This window comes from Acomys russatus, chromosome 3 (genome assembly GCF_903995435.1).
Source record: "Acomys russatus chromosome 3, mAcoRus1.1, whole genome shotgun sequence".
Taxonomy (NCBI): domain Eukaryota; kingdom Metazoa; phylum Chordata; class Mammalia; order Rodentia; family Muridae; genus Acomys; species Acomys russatus.
The window spans coordinates 83,102,657-83,119,862 of NC_067139.1; the positions used below are offsets into that span (position 1 = coordinate 83,102,657).

At 46.7% G+C, this 17,206-nt stretch overlaps 1 gene segment (V, D, J or C); it reads left to right on the top strand.

Annotated features, from left to right (window-relative positions):
- The window catches only part of LOC127186787 (T-cell receptor alpha chain C region-like), a 372,003-nt gene that overhangs the window by 298,005 nt on the left and 56,792 nt on the right, over positions 1 to 17,206 (top strand). The window contains 1 exon segment of the C gene segment in view: positions 11,385 to 11,456. Coding sequence covers positions 11,385 to 11,456 — 72 coding nt within the window.

Sequence of the window (17,206 nt, forward strand, 5' to 3'; positions counted from 1 at the left end):
GGAGCTCGTCCTGGGCCTAGCCTCCCTGTGGACCGTCTGGGTAAGTGCGATTGGGGGAGGGCTATCTTTCATCACCTAGCAGGCTCCATTGGTTAGCTCCATAAACAAGTCACACAGATAGCCCCAGCTGCCTCAGCAGGTCACGGAACATAAACACAAAAGGCCATGCCCTGTAAGAGGCCTATAGGAGCAGAAGAAAGGATGGCTGGAGGGGGGAAATAGACAGTAGGGTGGCAAAAATCAGAATGCACTATAGAACAAAATCATGAAATGTCAAAGAACAAATTTACTTTTTTTAATTAGTGAAACACTTTTTTTATAATTCATTCATATGTTACATCTCAATAGTTATCATCCATCCCTTGTATCCGCCCTTCGTCTCCCTTTCCCTCCCGCCCGCTTTTCCCCCTGCATACTCTCTCGTCCTCTATGACTATAAGACCGAGGGGTACCGTCCTCCCCCCCTGAATAATTCTCATAGGGATACAAGTCTCTTCTTTGGTACCTGCTAGCCGTCATCTGAGGTGCCACCAGGCCTCCATCCAGGGGACATGGTCAAATATGGGGGCACCAGAGTTCGTGTGAAGTCAGTCCCCACTCTCCACTCAACTGTGGGAATGAAACTAGTTACAGCACGGTGAAATCTCGCTAACGCTATTCAGAAAATGGGAATAGGCTCTTCCTTGCAAGACCCACTATTCCACTCGCTCTTGGAATAATCCCAGAAGAGCCCAGCAACACAACAGGGACATAGTCACTACCCTGTGTCATAAGCGGGTCCTTAATTCATATAAGCCAGCAACAGGGAAACAGCCTAATGTGCCCTCAGTACAAGATTGGATAAAGAACTGGGGACAATTTACATTATGAAATACTACTCAGCTATTAAAAAACAAGGAATTCTTTGAAATTTGTGGACAAATGGGATTGAACTACAGGAAGAATCTTAATGAGTGAGTTAAACCCAGAAGCAAAAAGAGTCAATGGTATAGACTACTTATATCTGGAACACTAGCTCAGGACAATGTCCAAATGAAAGTCTTCACTTATCAGGAAAAGTTGGACGAGGAAGGACATCCATATTGGGATCTTTAGTGAAGAAGCTTGGGAAATGGGGGAAGATAGAAGGATCCAGAGGGTCTAGAAATCTAACAGAAGAACATTATACAGGTAATCGGGGCCCAGGGGTCCTGCTCAAACTAATGAACAGCCAATGGACTATACATGCAGTAAAAATCGAACAACCCCAACCCAGATCTAGCCAATGGACAGGAACAAATTTAAATTAATAAAACAGAGATGTCTTGCTTTCCGCCTCCAGGTTCTTTGAGCTGGGTGGCTTTGTGTTTTTGACCTTTGCAGCGGCCCCTCTGGCTGCTGTAACTAGCCTGTCCTCTCATAAATATTCTGCGGTAGGCTCAACAAAAAAGTAGGTCAAGAAGAAAACACGCTTCGACTCCTCTCCTTCTAAACCAATCTCAAAGCTGCTCTTCTCATTCCCCTTTCTTCCCCCAGACTGACAGCTGCCCTACTGTGTTGGGCCAGGGGCCCAATCGTCACCAGTCACTAAAAGAAGACAGCTCCAAGGATAAGATGGTGAACTGCCAAAGACACAGAGAAGAGGAATTTTGCCTAATGAAATGCTAAAATGCCACAGTTCAGAAGACGGACAGCTGTATTTGGATGGATACAGAACCTAGCGAGAGTTGTGAGATTACCACAAGCAACGTGTCCTAAAAGGGCAATTTTAGAGGGTCCGAGAACTGTGGCTTGGTGGGCCAAGTGTCCCAGACAGTTGAGCATACTGCTCCTCCGGGGGTAGATCTATCCATTCCAAAATTGTGGAGACAAACTTGGCCCGATGGATACCAGGAAGTTAACAACACAAAAAAGGCCAAGAGCATCCCCAGGTGAGACATGCACAGCCTCCTTTTTGGGAGAAGACCTTGTGGTTTTGGGCAGGATAAAAGCAGACGAAGAAGTTAACCGTGAATTTTCCCCAGTGCTACCCTCTATAAAGCTGGGTTTTGAGGTGGAAACCATCAGAGGATGATGGGGGACACTCCACAATAGTCTTAATGGGCCATCTCTGGGGGGTGGCCTGGATCCCAAGAGCATCTTGCCCATCAGATCAGAGATGCCCGTCAAATGGGACTGTAACTGAATCCTGCCACGCCAGAGTTCTCCACCTTTCGTGTGGGATCTACTTCCACGTTTTGTTCTCATCAGCAACCAGCCAAAATGTTGCATACTATTACCACCTAGAGCTGACAGTTGGTAGGGGCTACCTGAGCACACGTGGTAAAAGCATTCTTGGGTCATGTCTAAACAACACTCGAGGGAAAGGGGGCTCTTCCTTCAAGTGTAGGCAACGCGTGGGAGTGAAGAAGAGGATACAGGACATGCGTATTGTGTGTTTGCAGTCCAATCCGTGCATCCATTCTTTTCCCTCTAACACGAGTTCCGCAGGAAGACTAAACCAAGAAAGGCCTCTCTGGTTGGGTTCCCTTTGGTAAAGGGCCAAATTGTTTCAATCTGTCCTTTTCCTGGTTTCCATGGGCATCCCCATGGAAATTGCAATTGCCTTAGCCTCAGACAATAATTGAAGAAGTTTCTTAGTTCTCATTTGTCCATGTCCTTCTTCATGGCGTCCAAATCTACTATGTGGAAAGAATTGGCCAGGTAGGTGGGCGCCTGCTTTGATCACCGCAACACTCAGGGAGGCAGAGCGAGTGGCATCGCTGTGGATTCAAGGCCAGCCCGGTCTAAAGTGAGTCCAGGACACCAGGGCTACAGTGAGAGAAATCAAGTCTTGAAAAACAAAACAGAACCATTCCCTGGGTAGCAAGTTTGCTGGTTGGGGACGAGATTGTCAGGGAAAGTGTCCTGCTTCGTCTTGGACCACATGCAGGGAGAAGCGAAAGAAAGCGCCGCCAGGACCCAAGTCCCTGAATTCTAGTCCCTAGCGAGATTCAAGCCTACCTACAGGAATCATGAAGTAGACCTTGTCGTTTAATTTTCCAGTGGAGCTCATTAGTCTGGGCAATCCCTTCCGGGTCTCCTCTCTCGTCTCTCACTCCTCGCTCTCTCCTCGGCTCCACACGCTCATCCTCGCTGCCCCGTCTCTCCGTGCTCGCTCTCCCCACGTCTCCTCGCTCTCTCTCTCTCTCTCGGTCTTCTCTCTCACTCTCTCTCATTCCACGCGTGCCTGTTTAATAGAACAGTGGTGCTGACTTGAGTGTATCACCGAGTGCATGGTGCTTAAGTTCCCCCATTGCCCACCAAGAGGAAAAAGGAAAGCATGTTTCTCTGTTGGAGGGTAGCAGAATGTCTTGCTTTGATGTGTGTGACTCATCAGAGCCTGAAGGCCCATGTCCAGATGTCAACTCGAAATCCAGTTACTATTGCATCTGGGAGAGAGAAGACTCCTGAGAACAGCCTTTGGCGAAACCATCAATTTGAAAAGGAAAAAAAACCTGCCCTAGTGTGCTAAGCTTTTTGAAATCTTATTTATCATCTTCATCCTGAAGTGGATCCTTCTCCCTGATACTTCTTCTCCAAAAGAGGAAAGGAGGGCAACCCTTTCTCAGTAAAACAGGAGTCTCTGAGGAGCAGAGGGCATCTCTCTCTAATGAGGAAAGAGCAAAGCCATTGCCTTTGAACCCACGTTGACACGGCAGGTTTTTGTAAAGGCACTCGCTCCTGTGGGTCCCGAGTTAATAGGATATTGGCATTTTTGGAGCCACAACCAGAAGAATCATGAACCTCAGCAACAGAAACTCTGACAGAATTACTTTTTTTTTTTTTCATCTACCTAAAAATTGTTACAGAAAACTGGAAGCATTCCTTAAGGAATAATAATGAAGTATGAATTTTTACTACAATTCAACTTAACAAATGCTTCTTAAGAACAGTTTTCCCAAGGATCATCCAGACCCATTTCTGAGAAGACATTGTCATTGCCCCAAGGGAGACAAAGGTTTTGTGGGTAAACAGTAGTGGACTTTGTCGTGAAGCCAGGACATAGTTAACTGTGGTTGTGAGTGACATGGCTTCAGGAAAAAGCTGTGCATCACACGGGTGACCTTCGACACCAGGTAATCAACAGTGTTCTTTCTTACTGCCTCTAGCACGTGTTTTCTTACTTTGTAGGGTACAGTTATCACCCCAGTTGCATGTTTTTCTAAGCCGAAGTCCACAGGGAGAAAACGTCTTCAGAATGGTGTTTCTGACATTGGGCTCCTGGTACCCAAGGAAGTACTCCGTGTTTTTGTGTAGCAGAAAAAGAGGTCTGACCTACTCATATACTCGATGGCCCCCAGGACTCTCCTTCTCTGCTCTGGGTCAGTGCTAAGGCACCAAGAGTTGCTTTCTTGTCGTCTACAGAACGGCATGGGCGAGAAGTGGCCTGGTACAGCTTCCAGAAATAGAGTCTCTGATCCTTGTGAAACCCCAGATGAAATCTAGAGCATCCTGACATGCTTGGCCTGTCTCTCTCACAGCCTGCACCTTGAGCGGCACTATTAAAAGAGAGATGGCCTCCAGTGACAGTTCAAGATGCTGGCCTCTGCTCCTACTTAATGTCGCTGGAGTCTGAGAGATGGGTGTCTTTGTCCCACCCTAAGGAATAAGACCCAGCACTCTATAAAGAAATGCTAAGGAGCCCCACTTTAGAAAGGAGCTTGTAGCTTGTCAGCCAAGCCAGCCTCGCTCGGTGGAGCCTCAGCGGCCCTCAGTACGAGCACCTAGTGGCTGAAGGCCTGCAGCATGCTGCACAGTGTGCTGCCTTACCCAGTGGGAGGAAGCTGGGAGGTCAGCCTAACGGGTCTGAGACTCAAGGTCCTAAAGGGGGGAAAGGAGGAGGAGATAAAACTACATTTGCAACTGGAGGGCATGAAGCTTAGAAAGAACTGTGTTTAAACCAAAGGTGTCAGGTTTATTTGCTGGGTTTTGAATTATCTGGGTTTCTTTTGGAAAATCTACCTCTCCCCGAGGATCTGGCTCCAAAATTCTGACTTCAGACTTCTAAGAAGATCAAATACTAAGGCAGATGGTGGGGTTGGGAAACACCATTTCCCAGTATGCTAAGTAGAAACCTACTTTTCCTTTTTTTAAAAATTTTGTTTGATTTTGTTTAGGAGATGAGGAGAATTAGATGGGGGGGAGGCGGGTGTAAAGGGGGTGCATGTCCAGCATTTTTGATTAAATTAAATCCAGAGAAGCAAACGAAAAACTCAACAACTTAAAAAGTCCTTAATGGTTCCTAGTGCTTTATAGTTTTGCAGGTAAGGACAGTGAAACTCAGGGTGTAGTGAAGTCACTCAGGTCGCACAGCGGAGGCGGATACCAAGGTCCAGGGCGAAGCCAAGACACCTTTACCGCTCACTAGCCCAGACCCAACAGAGGAAAACAGCACAAGCCTTAGCACAGCCTGGCCACTGCTGGTATACATGTAAACAAATGATAGCCAAAGTAAAATTTCAGGTTCCAAAAAGAGATTAAAAAATCACCGTGTGCTCATTGGAGGTGGGAGAAGCTGGGGGAAACAGGCGCAACCCCTGAGGTGGGCGGGCAGCAACTGAACAGTCAACAGAAGAAAAAAGCAGCCCCCTGCAGGGGCAGGAAAGGCAAAAATCTGTGTAAAACACTAGTCTTGCCTTCAGAAAATGACCGTAACCTCCAAGCACTGGCCATTCGTTGACTCTGCACAGCTAACTTATTTCCCAGAGGAACTCACCTCGGGTGAGCTTGCGTGCTGTGATGAGATGGCTTTGCACCATGGGTTGTAATAGAGAATTGGCTTGCAAGCCTCCCGTGTCTTCAAGTGAAAATCTCTGGGCACTGTCTCAGCCCTGGCACCCCAGGGTACTCCGCTTCTGAAACCCTGACAGTGGGGGGCACTCCTCATCCTTGGGAAACTCTGAGGGGCTGTGCTCACTCAGTCCATGGCAAGGGTATTTTTGCAAAGCCTTTCAGCACAGTGTCCAGCAAGTCAGTGGCTCTGCATTGTCATTTGGGAAGGGAACGAAGCTCACAGTGAGTCTAAGTAAGTGGGGCAGTATCTAAACATCTTTCTAAATGTGCTTTGAGATCATTTTTACACCAACTAATGATGGCGGCTTCTTGCCCTATGTCTGTCAAAATTCAAGTCCAGTCAGGTTTTAAAAAAATTATTTTTTAAAAAAAGAATCTGATCCCCCTGCAAGTGGATAAAGCTTTGTCCAAATTCCCACAGAATCACTTACCCTAACCTCCCTGTCAAACTGTCTAGAATCTCATCTATGCCCTTAATGCCATGCTGGTCTTCAGGTGAAGAGACAGCTAGCTCCATAATTCTACAATCTCCCACAGACTTCCAAACCTTTAGGTCATTATTTAAAAAAATAAAAAGATGATGCCCAACGCATCTGATGTGGAGGAGGATAAATCCTGAGGGGTTGTTAACCCCTAGCTATGTACTTCCTATACATGACCACACTTAACACTTATGTGGCTCTGGGCTCAGTGCTACTACAAACCTCATTTTAAAGACAACTTCTCCTGTGTTTAGGGGCGTTTGAGAGGCTAAGTAATCTCATCAAGTCCACACAATGAGAGAGAGAACTGAAGAGCAGGGCATAGTGGTACACGCCTGTAATCCCAGTACATGGGAGGCAGAGACAGCAGGATCACTGCAAGTTCAAGACCAGGGTGGCCTAGATTGTGAGTTCCAGACTAGCCAGGGCTATATATTAAGATCAGACACAGAAGGGGGAAAGCCCTAAAAGGATAAAATTAAATAAATAAGAAAGAAAGGAAGGACTTGAAACTTAATTTATGACATTCAGATACCCGGGATAAGTGCTCACTCGTGGGGAGGATGTGCCTGAGGAAAAGCCACCACGGGCGCTTTGCCTCCATAGGTATAAAAACCAGTGCTACACAAGTGTGTCTCACAGGCAGCCCACGACTGACCAGATGGATCACTGCCACCCAGTCATAAGCTCCTAATTCCTACGGCAGCGTTGGCAAGCTGTTGCCAGTCTCCCTCGTTACGGATGGGGAAACTGAGATAAAGCGAATTAAAGCACTTGGCCTTGGTTTCAAACCCAAGTCTCTGACTCCAGAACCTTGATCTCTTTCAAGTTCACAGTAACTGACAACCAATTGTGTTGATTGCCTGCTTAACCAATAAGGCAGCCATCTTATAGATTCGTAGGCAAAGGAACAGTCAAATATTTCCCATCGTACCATTCAGGAATAGCTGTGTAACTGCCCGATTGCCCAGCACCATTTTCCCTTTGTCCTTTCCCTGGGAGACTTAGTTGAGAGCTGGCTCCTAGCAGTTAGCAGAAACATCTAGATAGTATTTGTAAAGCAGTGTGAGGGTGTGTGAATCAAGGAGCATCTGAGAAGCTCATCTTTGGGAAAGGAATAAAACTGACAGTAAGCTTACGTAAGTTTTTTCCCTTTTTCTTAGCTTCCTTTTTATTTTATCATTTATTGGTTTGTTTTATGTGAGTTTTAATGTCTAATATCCCAATTTTACCCTGGAACCCTGCTATGCAAATTTTTCTATTCCTCTGTCTTATAACCCAAGTCCACACCACAGCAGTCTCATTAACTGTTCCAATCCAAAGAACGGCTGGTGTGTTCCTTCACCACACAGGACACTGCCGTTGACCCCCGCATGCTGTTTACCTGTGAGGCATGAGGAGAGTAACCCTGGACCACTGCACTAGGAGCTGGGCTAGTATACCCATCATTTTTTTTGAATTTCAGCTCGTGGATTTTCCATGGAACTAAAAGAAAAATCAGCTGGCTCTTTGGGCTTCTGTCTTTCTCTCTTGTAAAATGGTAGAGAGAGAAGGGGAGTTTGGGTTTCTGTGTTGCGAGGCAGGCAGGGGTAGGGGTGGGAGCTAACACGTCCCCAGAAAAGTGCCCATAACCTCAAGAAAGAGGGAGGCTTTGAGGGGTCCACAAATCCAACTGCTGCTCCCCGTTATACAATGCTGACTTAATCAGGGAAGGTTCTAGACCAACAAGTAAAACACTGAAGCTCCGGGGGAAGTTTGGAAACTAGCTTTTTGTAGAGTCATGTGTCATTGTGTGACTACTGGAAGCGACTATAAGCTGACATTTGGAAAAGGAACAACTTTGAGTGTTACACCAGGTATGACTTGATGACAGTTGTTTGTTTTTAAACATAAGGCATCACCTTTTAAAAACTCAATGAGGAACAACTGAGTTACCCGCTTACTCGCGTCTTTCACCAGGGTTGCTATCTGATCACGAGGGCACTGTGGTCAGCCCCTAACAAGGGAGCCTTTAAGACTGAGGTCAACACCTTCAAGCACTTGGAAATGTTAAGTCTGCTTCTGTTAAGGGGGTAGTGTCTGACTAATGGCTGCTGAATTGAAGTGTTAGTATTCGGGAACAAAACGCTTGCAGAAAGGAAGGAAAGAGAGGTGAGCACAGGCTGGACTCAAGGCAATGGTGGTAGGACCACAAGCAGCCTGCCCGAAGTGGACACAGTGAGGTGCATGTTGGTCACTGAACAACCATCTTCCTCTTATGTCCTTGACCAGCCAAGGCTTCCATGTGGGCACAGTTAAGAAATGAGCTATCTGGACTCTTTAATGCAAAGTCTTAGAGCGAAGCTAGTTAAGTCAGGCACCATTCCGCAAGATGCTTTGGCACTTACATTTACAGTAGAGGTAACTTTCAAAGCAAATTACGAAGGAGTCAGGAAGACCGTGAGCTCTGAAACTACACCCCTGGGTGATGCTCACGGCCGTGCTCTAGCTGGGTCCTCCTGGAATGCTGGCATCCTTGCCTGGACTGAGGTCTGTGCATCCGAGGAGACCCTTTCGGTACTCCCTCACTTCCATACTCTTGCTGGCGTGCTGGCCACAGAGCACGGATTCTTAGGCCTTGCACATTAATAGCGCTCCTCTTCATCCCACAAGGCCCAGAGGAATGTTTTCGATGCTGCCTCACCATTCTAAAAAACAAACCTAACTTCAATGAACCTCAGTGTCGTTGAAATTTTTGCTTTGTGAGACAATTTCTATTGTCTACACCAATGGAAGCTCATTCTAAACAATTATCTAGGGTTAACGCTGCCTCATAATTCCAAAATACCAGCTTCTGAACTGGGCATCTCAAAGTAAAGGCAAGTGGCATGGCTAAGTTACTATCCACGTTAGAAAGGCCGGAATTAGAATGTCCTTGTAACTGTTCCGTTGCCTCCCCTCGCCCTTCCTGACGTCCCTCGTGCCTAAAACCATTTCCATGCTGGCCCGGGTGTCCAGTGGTTTACAGGGCTCAAGGTGCAGGCCTGTCAAATGTTACATTTCCAGACTGGCTTGGCTATTTAGAGCTCTCCAAACACTAGACATGTAATCAGAATAGATGCATACATGCATGTTGTTTGTAATTCTCATGCTTCCCAAGGAACTGTTTCAGATATTTTCCCAATAGTGCTATAGTCTCCTTCCTTTCGCTTCCTTTTATTTGGGATGTGCGTGAAGATGAAATATCAGTTGAGGTTCAAAAAAAATCCCTGAGATCTACCTTAAGCTCCCCCTGCCAGAGGAGGTCTAAAAAAAAAAACTGATAGGAAACTGACATTTGAGAATTAGATTAGAGAGGAAATCCAAATTAATCCCAGGGAATGATGCTCAGTAGATAGCTCCTTAGACATAGCCTGTCAATCCTGCAAGCCTTGTTGCCTGGACCGCCTATGCCGGGAACAGTCGGGCTAATGTTCATCCCAGACCCGTCTTGAGCAGAAATGTCAGTCTCTCACCCTAAAACGTCCTTGGGATTGGTTTTGTTTTGGTAGTTTGTCATTCTGCACAGTGTTCTGGAAGTAATAGAAAAGTGCATTAGGGAGTTCCTGAGATGGAGATGAAATGGAAATTTAGATTGTAAATATATGACTGCGGTAAATAGATAGCAAGAAAGATGAGGAAGCGATTAGAAACTTAGCACATTTCTCTGACCTGAAGGGGTATTTCTATAAATAGTTTGAAATGATCAAAGAGGGCTCAGGAGGAGCAGGGGAGAGGGGGAGAGGGGGAGAGGCAAGCGGTCATCTCCTAATCCTCTCACATTGCACAACTAGGGACCGAGTGAAGAAGGGCATCTCATGCCTTGTTTCAAGACTAGAGGGCACGTGGGAAGGGTCCTCTGGGATTGGCTTTGAGGATAGCTCCCCGTTAGTGACAACCCTAACAATGGCTTGGCTGTGTGTTGGGGGGAGGGGGGTGTTCAGGAATAAAATCCACCTAAGCACAGAGAACCAAGAGGAATTCTGGGAACAGGCTTTTCTCCCTGGCTCCTCATGTGCCTTTAACCTTTCCTGTCTTAGAGTGACATGACACACTGAGCCGCTGAAGAGGAGGCCCAAGGGTCAGTCCAGAAACGTTAAGTAGGAAGCCTGCCTAACTCTTAAGTGTAAAGATTCTTTTAATCCAGCTGTTTCAGGGAAAGCTCTGTAAAGGATTGATGAAGGGTGAGAGGGGGAAAAGTTTAAATCCATGAAGGGAAAGAAATAAAGTTGTTAGCTGTCTGACAGAGAAACTGAAATGTCTGGGATACGTCTACAACTGGGAAGGGAGACTTGGTGAAGGACAATGTGAGCACAGGCGAGCAGATGCAGACATATCCCTCTCCGGTGTGTGAGACCCCAGCCATTCTCCACAGCCGCCTTGAGTGCTAGAACCCTGGCCTGGCTCCTTCAACAGAGAGGAAAGAGGCTTGGCTGCACAGTTTGTATACAAGCTCTGTAAAGCACAGCTCCCAGAGTGGCTTCTAGAAGCTAGTGTTTGGCAAGGGACAGCCTGACCCGAGTGAATATGGAGGCCAAAGCTGCTTATAGAGCTCTACAGCCATCAATGTAGGCTGTGTCCTCCAAGCTGCTGGAGAGTCACATACGTGGTTTGCCTACTCCTCTGGTGAAGCAGACGAGGAAGGGTGAGGAAAGCCCGCAGCCTCACCCTGTACGTGTGTCCCTGGTCCTCTTTCTCTTCTGAAATCCGTTTCCTATGGACCAGAAAACCGATGAATTGATTATAAGCAATTCCAATAAACGGCAGAGAAATAGTGAGCCCAAAAGTGCAATAAACTAGAAACTGCATGAGCACCAAGCAGGAGAAAACAATTAGGAAGAAAGAGAAAGAAATGGCTTACCCAAATGAAGAAGGCAGCTTAGTCATAAAAATAGCAATTAAAATTTTAATTTAAGACCTAAAGATACGGGTACTCAGGCTTATGGATCACAGTCCTTCACTGGCCTCTAGGAGCCCAGGTCTTGCATGCTGTGCCCCTCCTAGACTTATCCCATAGTGTGCTGCAGGGTGAGAGCAGCCCCGGTTCCTGTTTTTGTAAAGCCTCCCCAGGCTGTGGGAACAGTGGAGGCAGCAGCTACAAACTGACATTTGGGAAAGGAACACTCTTAACTGTGAATCCAAGTAAGTCTTACGGGAAGAGCAAAAGAGGACATCCTCCTACCCCACCAAAGCATCCCAGCTCGGCTTTTTAATCTGAGTGGTCCCCATGGAGACCATGGAGAGGTGGTCCCCAGTGTCACTGTACAAAGATTAAGTTGCCTCCAGGCAACAATATCCCAATCGCTCGCCAATGAAGTCATTGGTACAGGGAGGGCAAACTGAATTCAGGATCCAGGGGCTGCAGCTAAGGCCAGGAAGGATTTTCCAGAAAGACTGGGAGGCAATTGGCATGCTGTGACTGTGCAAATCTAGTGAACCAAAAATAATGTAGATAATAAAATGTCCCCCCCAAATAAGGTGGGACACTGTAATTTCATTAAGTAGTGATGGGAATTCTATAGCCCGATTTTTTCTTTTACCTTTTCTCTCTCTCTCTCTCTCTCTCTCTCTCTCTCTCTCTCTCTCTCTCTCTCTCTTGGTTTTTCGAGACAGGGTTTCTCTGTGTATCCTTGACTATCCTGGACTCACTTTTTAGACCAGGCTGGCCTTGAACTCACAGCAATCTGCCTGCCTCTGCCTCCGGAGTGCTGGGATTAAAGGCCCGGCCACTCTTTCTCTTAAAGAAGCAGGTCTCAGTTCCTACTGGAGTACTTGAGATCCAACTCTCTATAGCAGAGACTGTCTGGTTCCCTGGGGCAGAGCATTTAACCCCTTATATTTTCTTGGTAACAAAATTAATGAATCAGGCTGAGGCTGAGTTTACCTGAGACGGGAGGAATCTGTCCTCCCAGCTCTGAGAGCAAAGCAGAGCTGTTGCCATGGCTTCACATATGCTCCTGCCCCCTCCCTAGTTAGGACGTGTGTGCACTGAAACAGTTAAGTTTTCTTCTGGAAAACTCACTGTGGTTGCTATTGACACTTTAAAAAAAAAAAAAAAAAAAAAAAAAAAAAAAAAAAACCTTTGCTGCTGGTGGATTTAGAGAATATACTTCAAGACTGACCTGTTCCAAAATCCAACTAAAGTAAAAATAGAAAAAACTTTGAAAGGCGCGAGTCTCCTTTCTGATGGAAGCCGAGTGCCCTGGACACTGCATAAAAGCCAGATAGATCCCTGTTTTCACTTATTCGGCTGTCTTCTGTGATCAAGGGAAGAGCCACGCCGGGGTGGGGATGTTGCGAAAGATCCAGGCAACGATCCAGGAAAGGGACACTAGTGAATGAATTGGGCTAAGACGTATGCAGCCCTGAGGAGTCGTCACACAGCTTACAGGCTGCAGAGCATACAGCAGGCTTGGTGCTGTTAAACCACAAGCAGTCCAGTGCTTCTCAGAGCAGGACTCCTGGGCGAGCACACAGGCTGGGGGCCAGGCAGTAGGGACTAACATTTGGTGTCTTGAAGAAATGCATTAGGGCAGAATTCTGTGGTGGGTTTTCCAGGATGGAGAAGCTAAGACACCCTCGCAGCCCTTCATTGGCTTCCGGAGCCTGAAAGGTATAAGAACCTCCGGGCTTTAAAGTATCGGTAAACTAATCTAACTATGAAGAAAAAAAAAAAACTAATCTAACGATGAAGAAAAAAAAAAGAAGAAGAAGAAGAAGAAGAGCCGTGTGGGCGAGCACCCTTCAGGCACCCTGGACGGTAACTGCATGTGAAGTCTCCTATGCAGTTGGCCCTTTCTTTGCCTATGAAATCCTGTTCCTCCTGTCTGAAAAACACAGATTATCGCCATAGCAGCACTTAGGTGCCCACACATCTGAGGGCTTCGGCTAAGAGCAATCATTCCATTTGACTTCTGTTCAGTGGGGTTAATAGGAGGGGGTGTCAGACAGTAAATAGATGGGAAGGCCTGCACAAGCCCCTGACTGCTCTCCTCAAAGCAGACACTACTCCTTAGCCCCTTTCTCCACGCGCAAGCTCAAACTCTAACTCTTTGCCAATAAGTAATTGCTTAAAGAGGCGAGTAGAGATGCTACCGTAAACTTAGTTAAAAAAAAAAAAGAAAGTTTAGCAGTTTAAAAGTCAAGTTGAATTGAAGGACTAAAATATGTCATAATATAAAACCATGTGAATTTTGCTTTAGGGGTGTGTGTGTGTGTGTGTGTGTGTGTGTGTGTGTGTGTGTGTGTGTGTGTGTGTGTGTGTGTGTGATCCATCAGAGATCCCCTGCCCAGATTCCTATGATTATGACTGTCAGTACTAGGGAATTCATTTGGTCAAGGGATGAAATTTACACCTATCCCAAGTAACTACCCAGTAATGTTTCCATGGGGACATCTTTTAATTTCTCCACTGTAGTGCCAGGCCTGCTGGGTAAGGTTGCACATCTCTACTGAGATTGCAGGATCACCAGATCTTTCCAAGATTGAGAGGTGTCCCAAAGCAGCTAATTATATTAACAGATCGTTAATTGGGATAATAAGGCCCAGAGGTAAGCATTTGCTGTGAGCTGCTGCTTCCCCTTCGTCAGCTCAAGACTAACAGAAAGCTATGCTGTGTGGAGGCTCAGTTCACGTGCTCATCACTTCCCTCTCCTGTGCTAGGGCAAGAAGGGAGCCGGGGAGGCAGTGTTTCCCGCGGCTGGAGTCTAACCCTCATCTAATTCTAGTCAGCCTCCAAATGGTGGAACAGTATCCTCCTGTCTCCTTGTAATCAATTCATTGTCATCAGAAATGTGTGACACCTCGAGGGGGAGGGAAGGACATGCCTTGAAAACCGAATAGAGAAATTGTCCTGAAAATCATGCTGTAAAATGGAAATGAGACCTTTAGAAGACAGACAGTGAACGTGAGAAATCAGGAAGCCTTGTTCTGAAGTCAGAGGGAGCCTGGGTACCGCCGGCCAGCGTCTCCAAAAACCCAAGTGGCCCCTGACCTTCAGAGAACCATACTCAGCCTCACAGGCCTAGGCCTTTCTGGGTGAGTTTTTCCGCCCTCCCCCCCCACCCGAATTAAAACAGACTGGCATCTGAGGGCCTCAGGGTTCCACCTAGTGTTTTTGTAAAGGCCCCTATTACAGTGCTAACACTGGAGCTGCCACTGGCAAGCTGACGTTTGGACAAGGGACCCTCCTTAGGGTCCATGCAAGTAAGTGAAAAAGGACACGGCAGCACTATGGGAACTCTGACGTGTAATCCTTGCTATCGGGTTTAGAAGAATTGTGTGTTGCTTAGGAGGCCAGCTTTGCTTAAGTAACCTGATGATGTTCAAGGTCTTTTGTCACCTTCAGGTCACCTTCAGTCTCACTAGTTCTCTTCCCCTTGTGAGAATGAAGCTGATCTTGACCTTGAAAAGCTAGAATCTACCTTTCTCAGAGCCTTCTCCGGAAGTGAGGCTCTTAATTTTAGGGGGAGGCGAACCCTTTTCCAAATGACTCCTGAGCAACCCATCTTGAGTTTTCCCAGAATTCCCTATGAGAAAGGTCTCCCTTATAGCAATCTCAAGTTCTTCGTAGCACAGCTAAGTCCGACTCCGCTGGTGCCTTCTACAGTGGGGAGAGACAGCCAGAGCAGAGTGTGACTAGATGTGTCATCTTCAGCCGAAGGGTTTGAAATGAAGCAGAAAAGGAAAAACAGAAACTGGATGGGACTGCAAGGGCTCATGTCGAATCCCTCTATGTTCCTTGCATGTATCCAACTTCGTCTATAGATGCAAAACTCCGAGGGAGGGGGGGATATGGACAGACAGAAGTAATAACTATGTTCATTTTCTATCTCCAAAACCACAGGCAAAAAATTTACAATTAATTCCAGACCATCAGGTCCATGGCTTAAAACCTTTCTTCTCAGGGTAACTTGTAGCCTTCCTCATAATTAGAGCAGAGAAGAAGACTCGGGGCTCTGGTGTGTTTGCAGCTGGATTCCGCTGGGAGGAGAGAGGAATACAACTATTTTTTAAGACGCATAAAATTTCTTCTGTCGTCTGTTGTAAAGCCTCCCTCTCCCCCACTGCAGAGAGATGTGTGACAGTGAGTCGAAGCTGGTATGCAGAAAAAAAAGGCACAAGCTGAAGAGGCCCAACTCAGTGTCCCCTCACATGTCTTTCTTTACTTTGCCACTTCAGGCCTTTTAGATCTTCCTTGTAGGGATCCTAAGGGAGCCAAACAGACATGAATTAAAGACAGCCTGGAGCTTAGAGACTGTGGAGGCTTAGAAACAATAAATCCAATGCGTGGTGAGCAGGAGAGGAAACAGTTAAAGGGCAGAAATGGGCATGTCTGTGGAGTTTGGTGGGACTGAATCAGGAGGTGGGTATCAAAGAGAAAGGTGTCGTCACTAGAGCTGCTGTCCCAGGATCTCCACCGGGGACAGTGTCTTCCCACAAAGAGACCCATGGCCAGCCCTGTGTTCAACCAGCAGGCAGAGAGTGCAGTACAGATTCTGTGAGTGTGTGAAGGACATATCTGACACCACTCTTTTTATCCGACCTTAGGAGCATAGATTCACACCAGGTGGGTGTGGAATGAGGCTGTTACCAACCCTGCTCTGAGGACGTGAAAGATATTTCCTAGTAGAGCCTGGTTCTAATGATCAGAGTCTGAGTTACACCCGTTTGCTCATGTTGTTGTTGTTGTTGTTGTTGTTGTTGTTGTTGTTGTTGTTGTTGTTGTTTTCCCCAAGCTCAGGAGTGAGCGTCAACACTGAGAGTTTGACATTTTAGCTCAGGATCCAATTGACTGAAATATGCCAAAGGGGTGTGAAAGGCCAAGAGTGCCTCCGGAGCTCGGCCTTTGTTGTTAACTCTCTAGCAGCTGTCACTTCAGCAAAAACGCATCCCCTTAGAAAGGTCAGCTCTTCATTAGCCAGACAAATGAGAACAACATATTGACAGAGGTAAGGTGCGGCGGAGTCCAGATCTCAGCTTTGGAGAGCCTGGCATTTCTAGCCCTCTAATCACAATGTGCTGGTGAACCCCTCTGGTGTCACCAGGCTAGCATGGAGATGGAAGTGAGACATGGATGGAAATACTGTAGACCGGAGGACTCACAGACATCACAGATGGAAGGAGACAAGGGAGCCCAATGGCGCCTTTTAAATCCTGCACTATGCCAGAGGTTCTAATGATGCCTAGGAGAACCGTATACACCTAGAAGGCGTCCTGTTACCCTACCCCCAAATGAGTCTGTTCAAAACTGTGTCTCCTCATCAGATCTCATAGACCAAACAGGACCTGAGATGCCTTTTGAAGTTGTATCACAAAAAAAGCTAAGATCTTTGCTTTGTAAGAGTCACCTGCCAGTTATTGTAAAGGGCAGATTTGCTGTGTACCAGCAGCTCCTACAGCAAGCTGGAGTTTGGGCAGGGGACATCCCTATCAGTCCATCCAAGTAAGTTTGCCTACCGTGACCCTTTCCTACAGCTCCTTGTGTTGCAGTAAACCCCCAACCATGCATGTATCTTCACTGCTACTTCATAACTGTAATTTTGCTACTGTTATAGATTGTAATGTAAATGTCTGATATGCAGAACATCTGATATGTAACCCCTGTAAAAGGGTCATTCAACCCCCCCAAGGGGGTCACGACCCACAAGTTGAGAACCATTGCTGTAGAGCGCGGTGGGTTCATAGTCACAGGCATGGAGGTCGGTGGCAGCATGGGCGAGGACACAAAGCTGAAGAAATTGAGGTCTATTACCTTTGACCAGGAAAAAAAAAGGAGGTCAAAGATTAACAAATGTAGGTTTAGTCCTTAAAAGGTGCTACGGAGGGTACGGGCCTTGAAAGCCACCTGTGGTCTCCTACCACAGTCTCACCATGTATGTGAGATGAGGGAG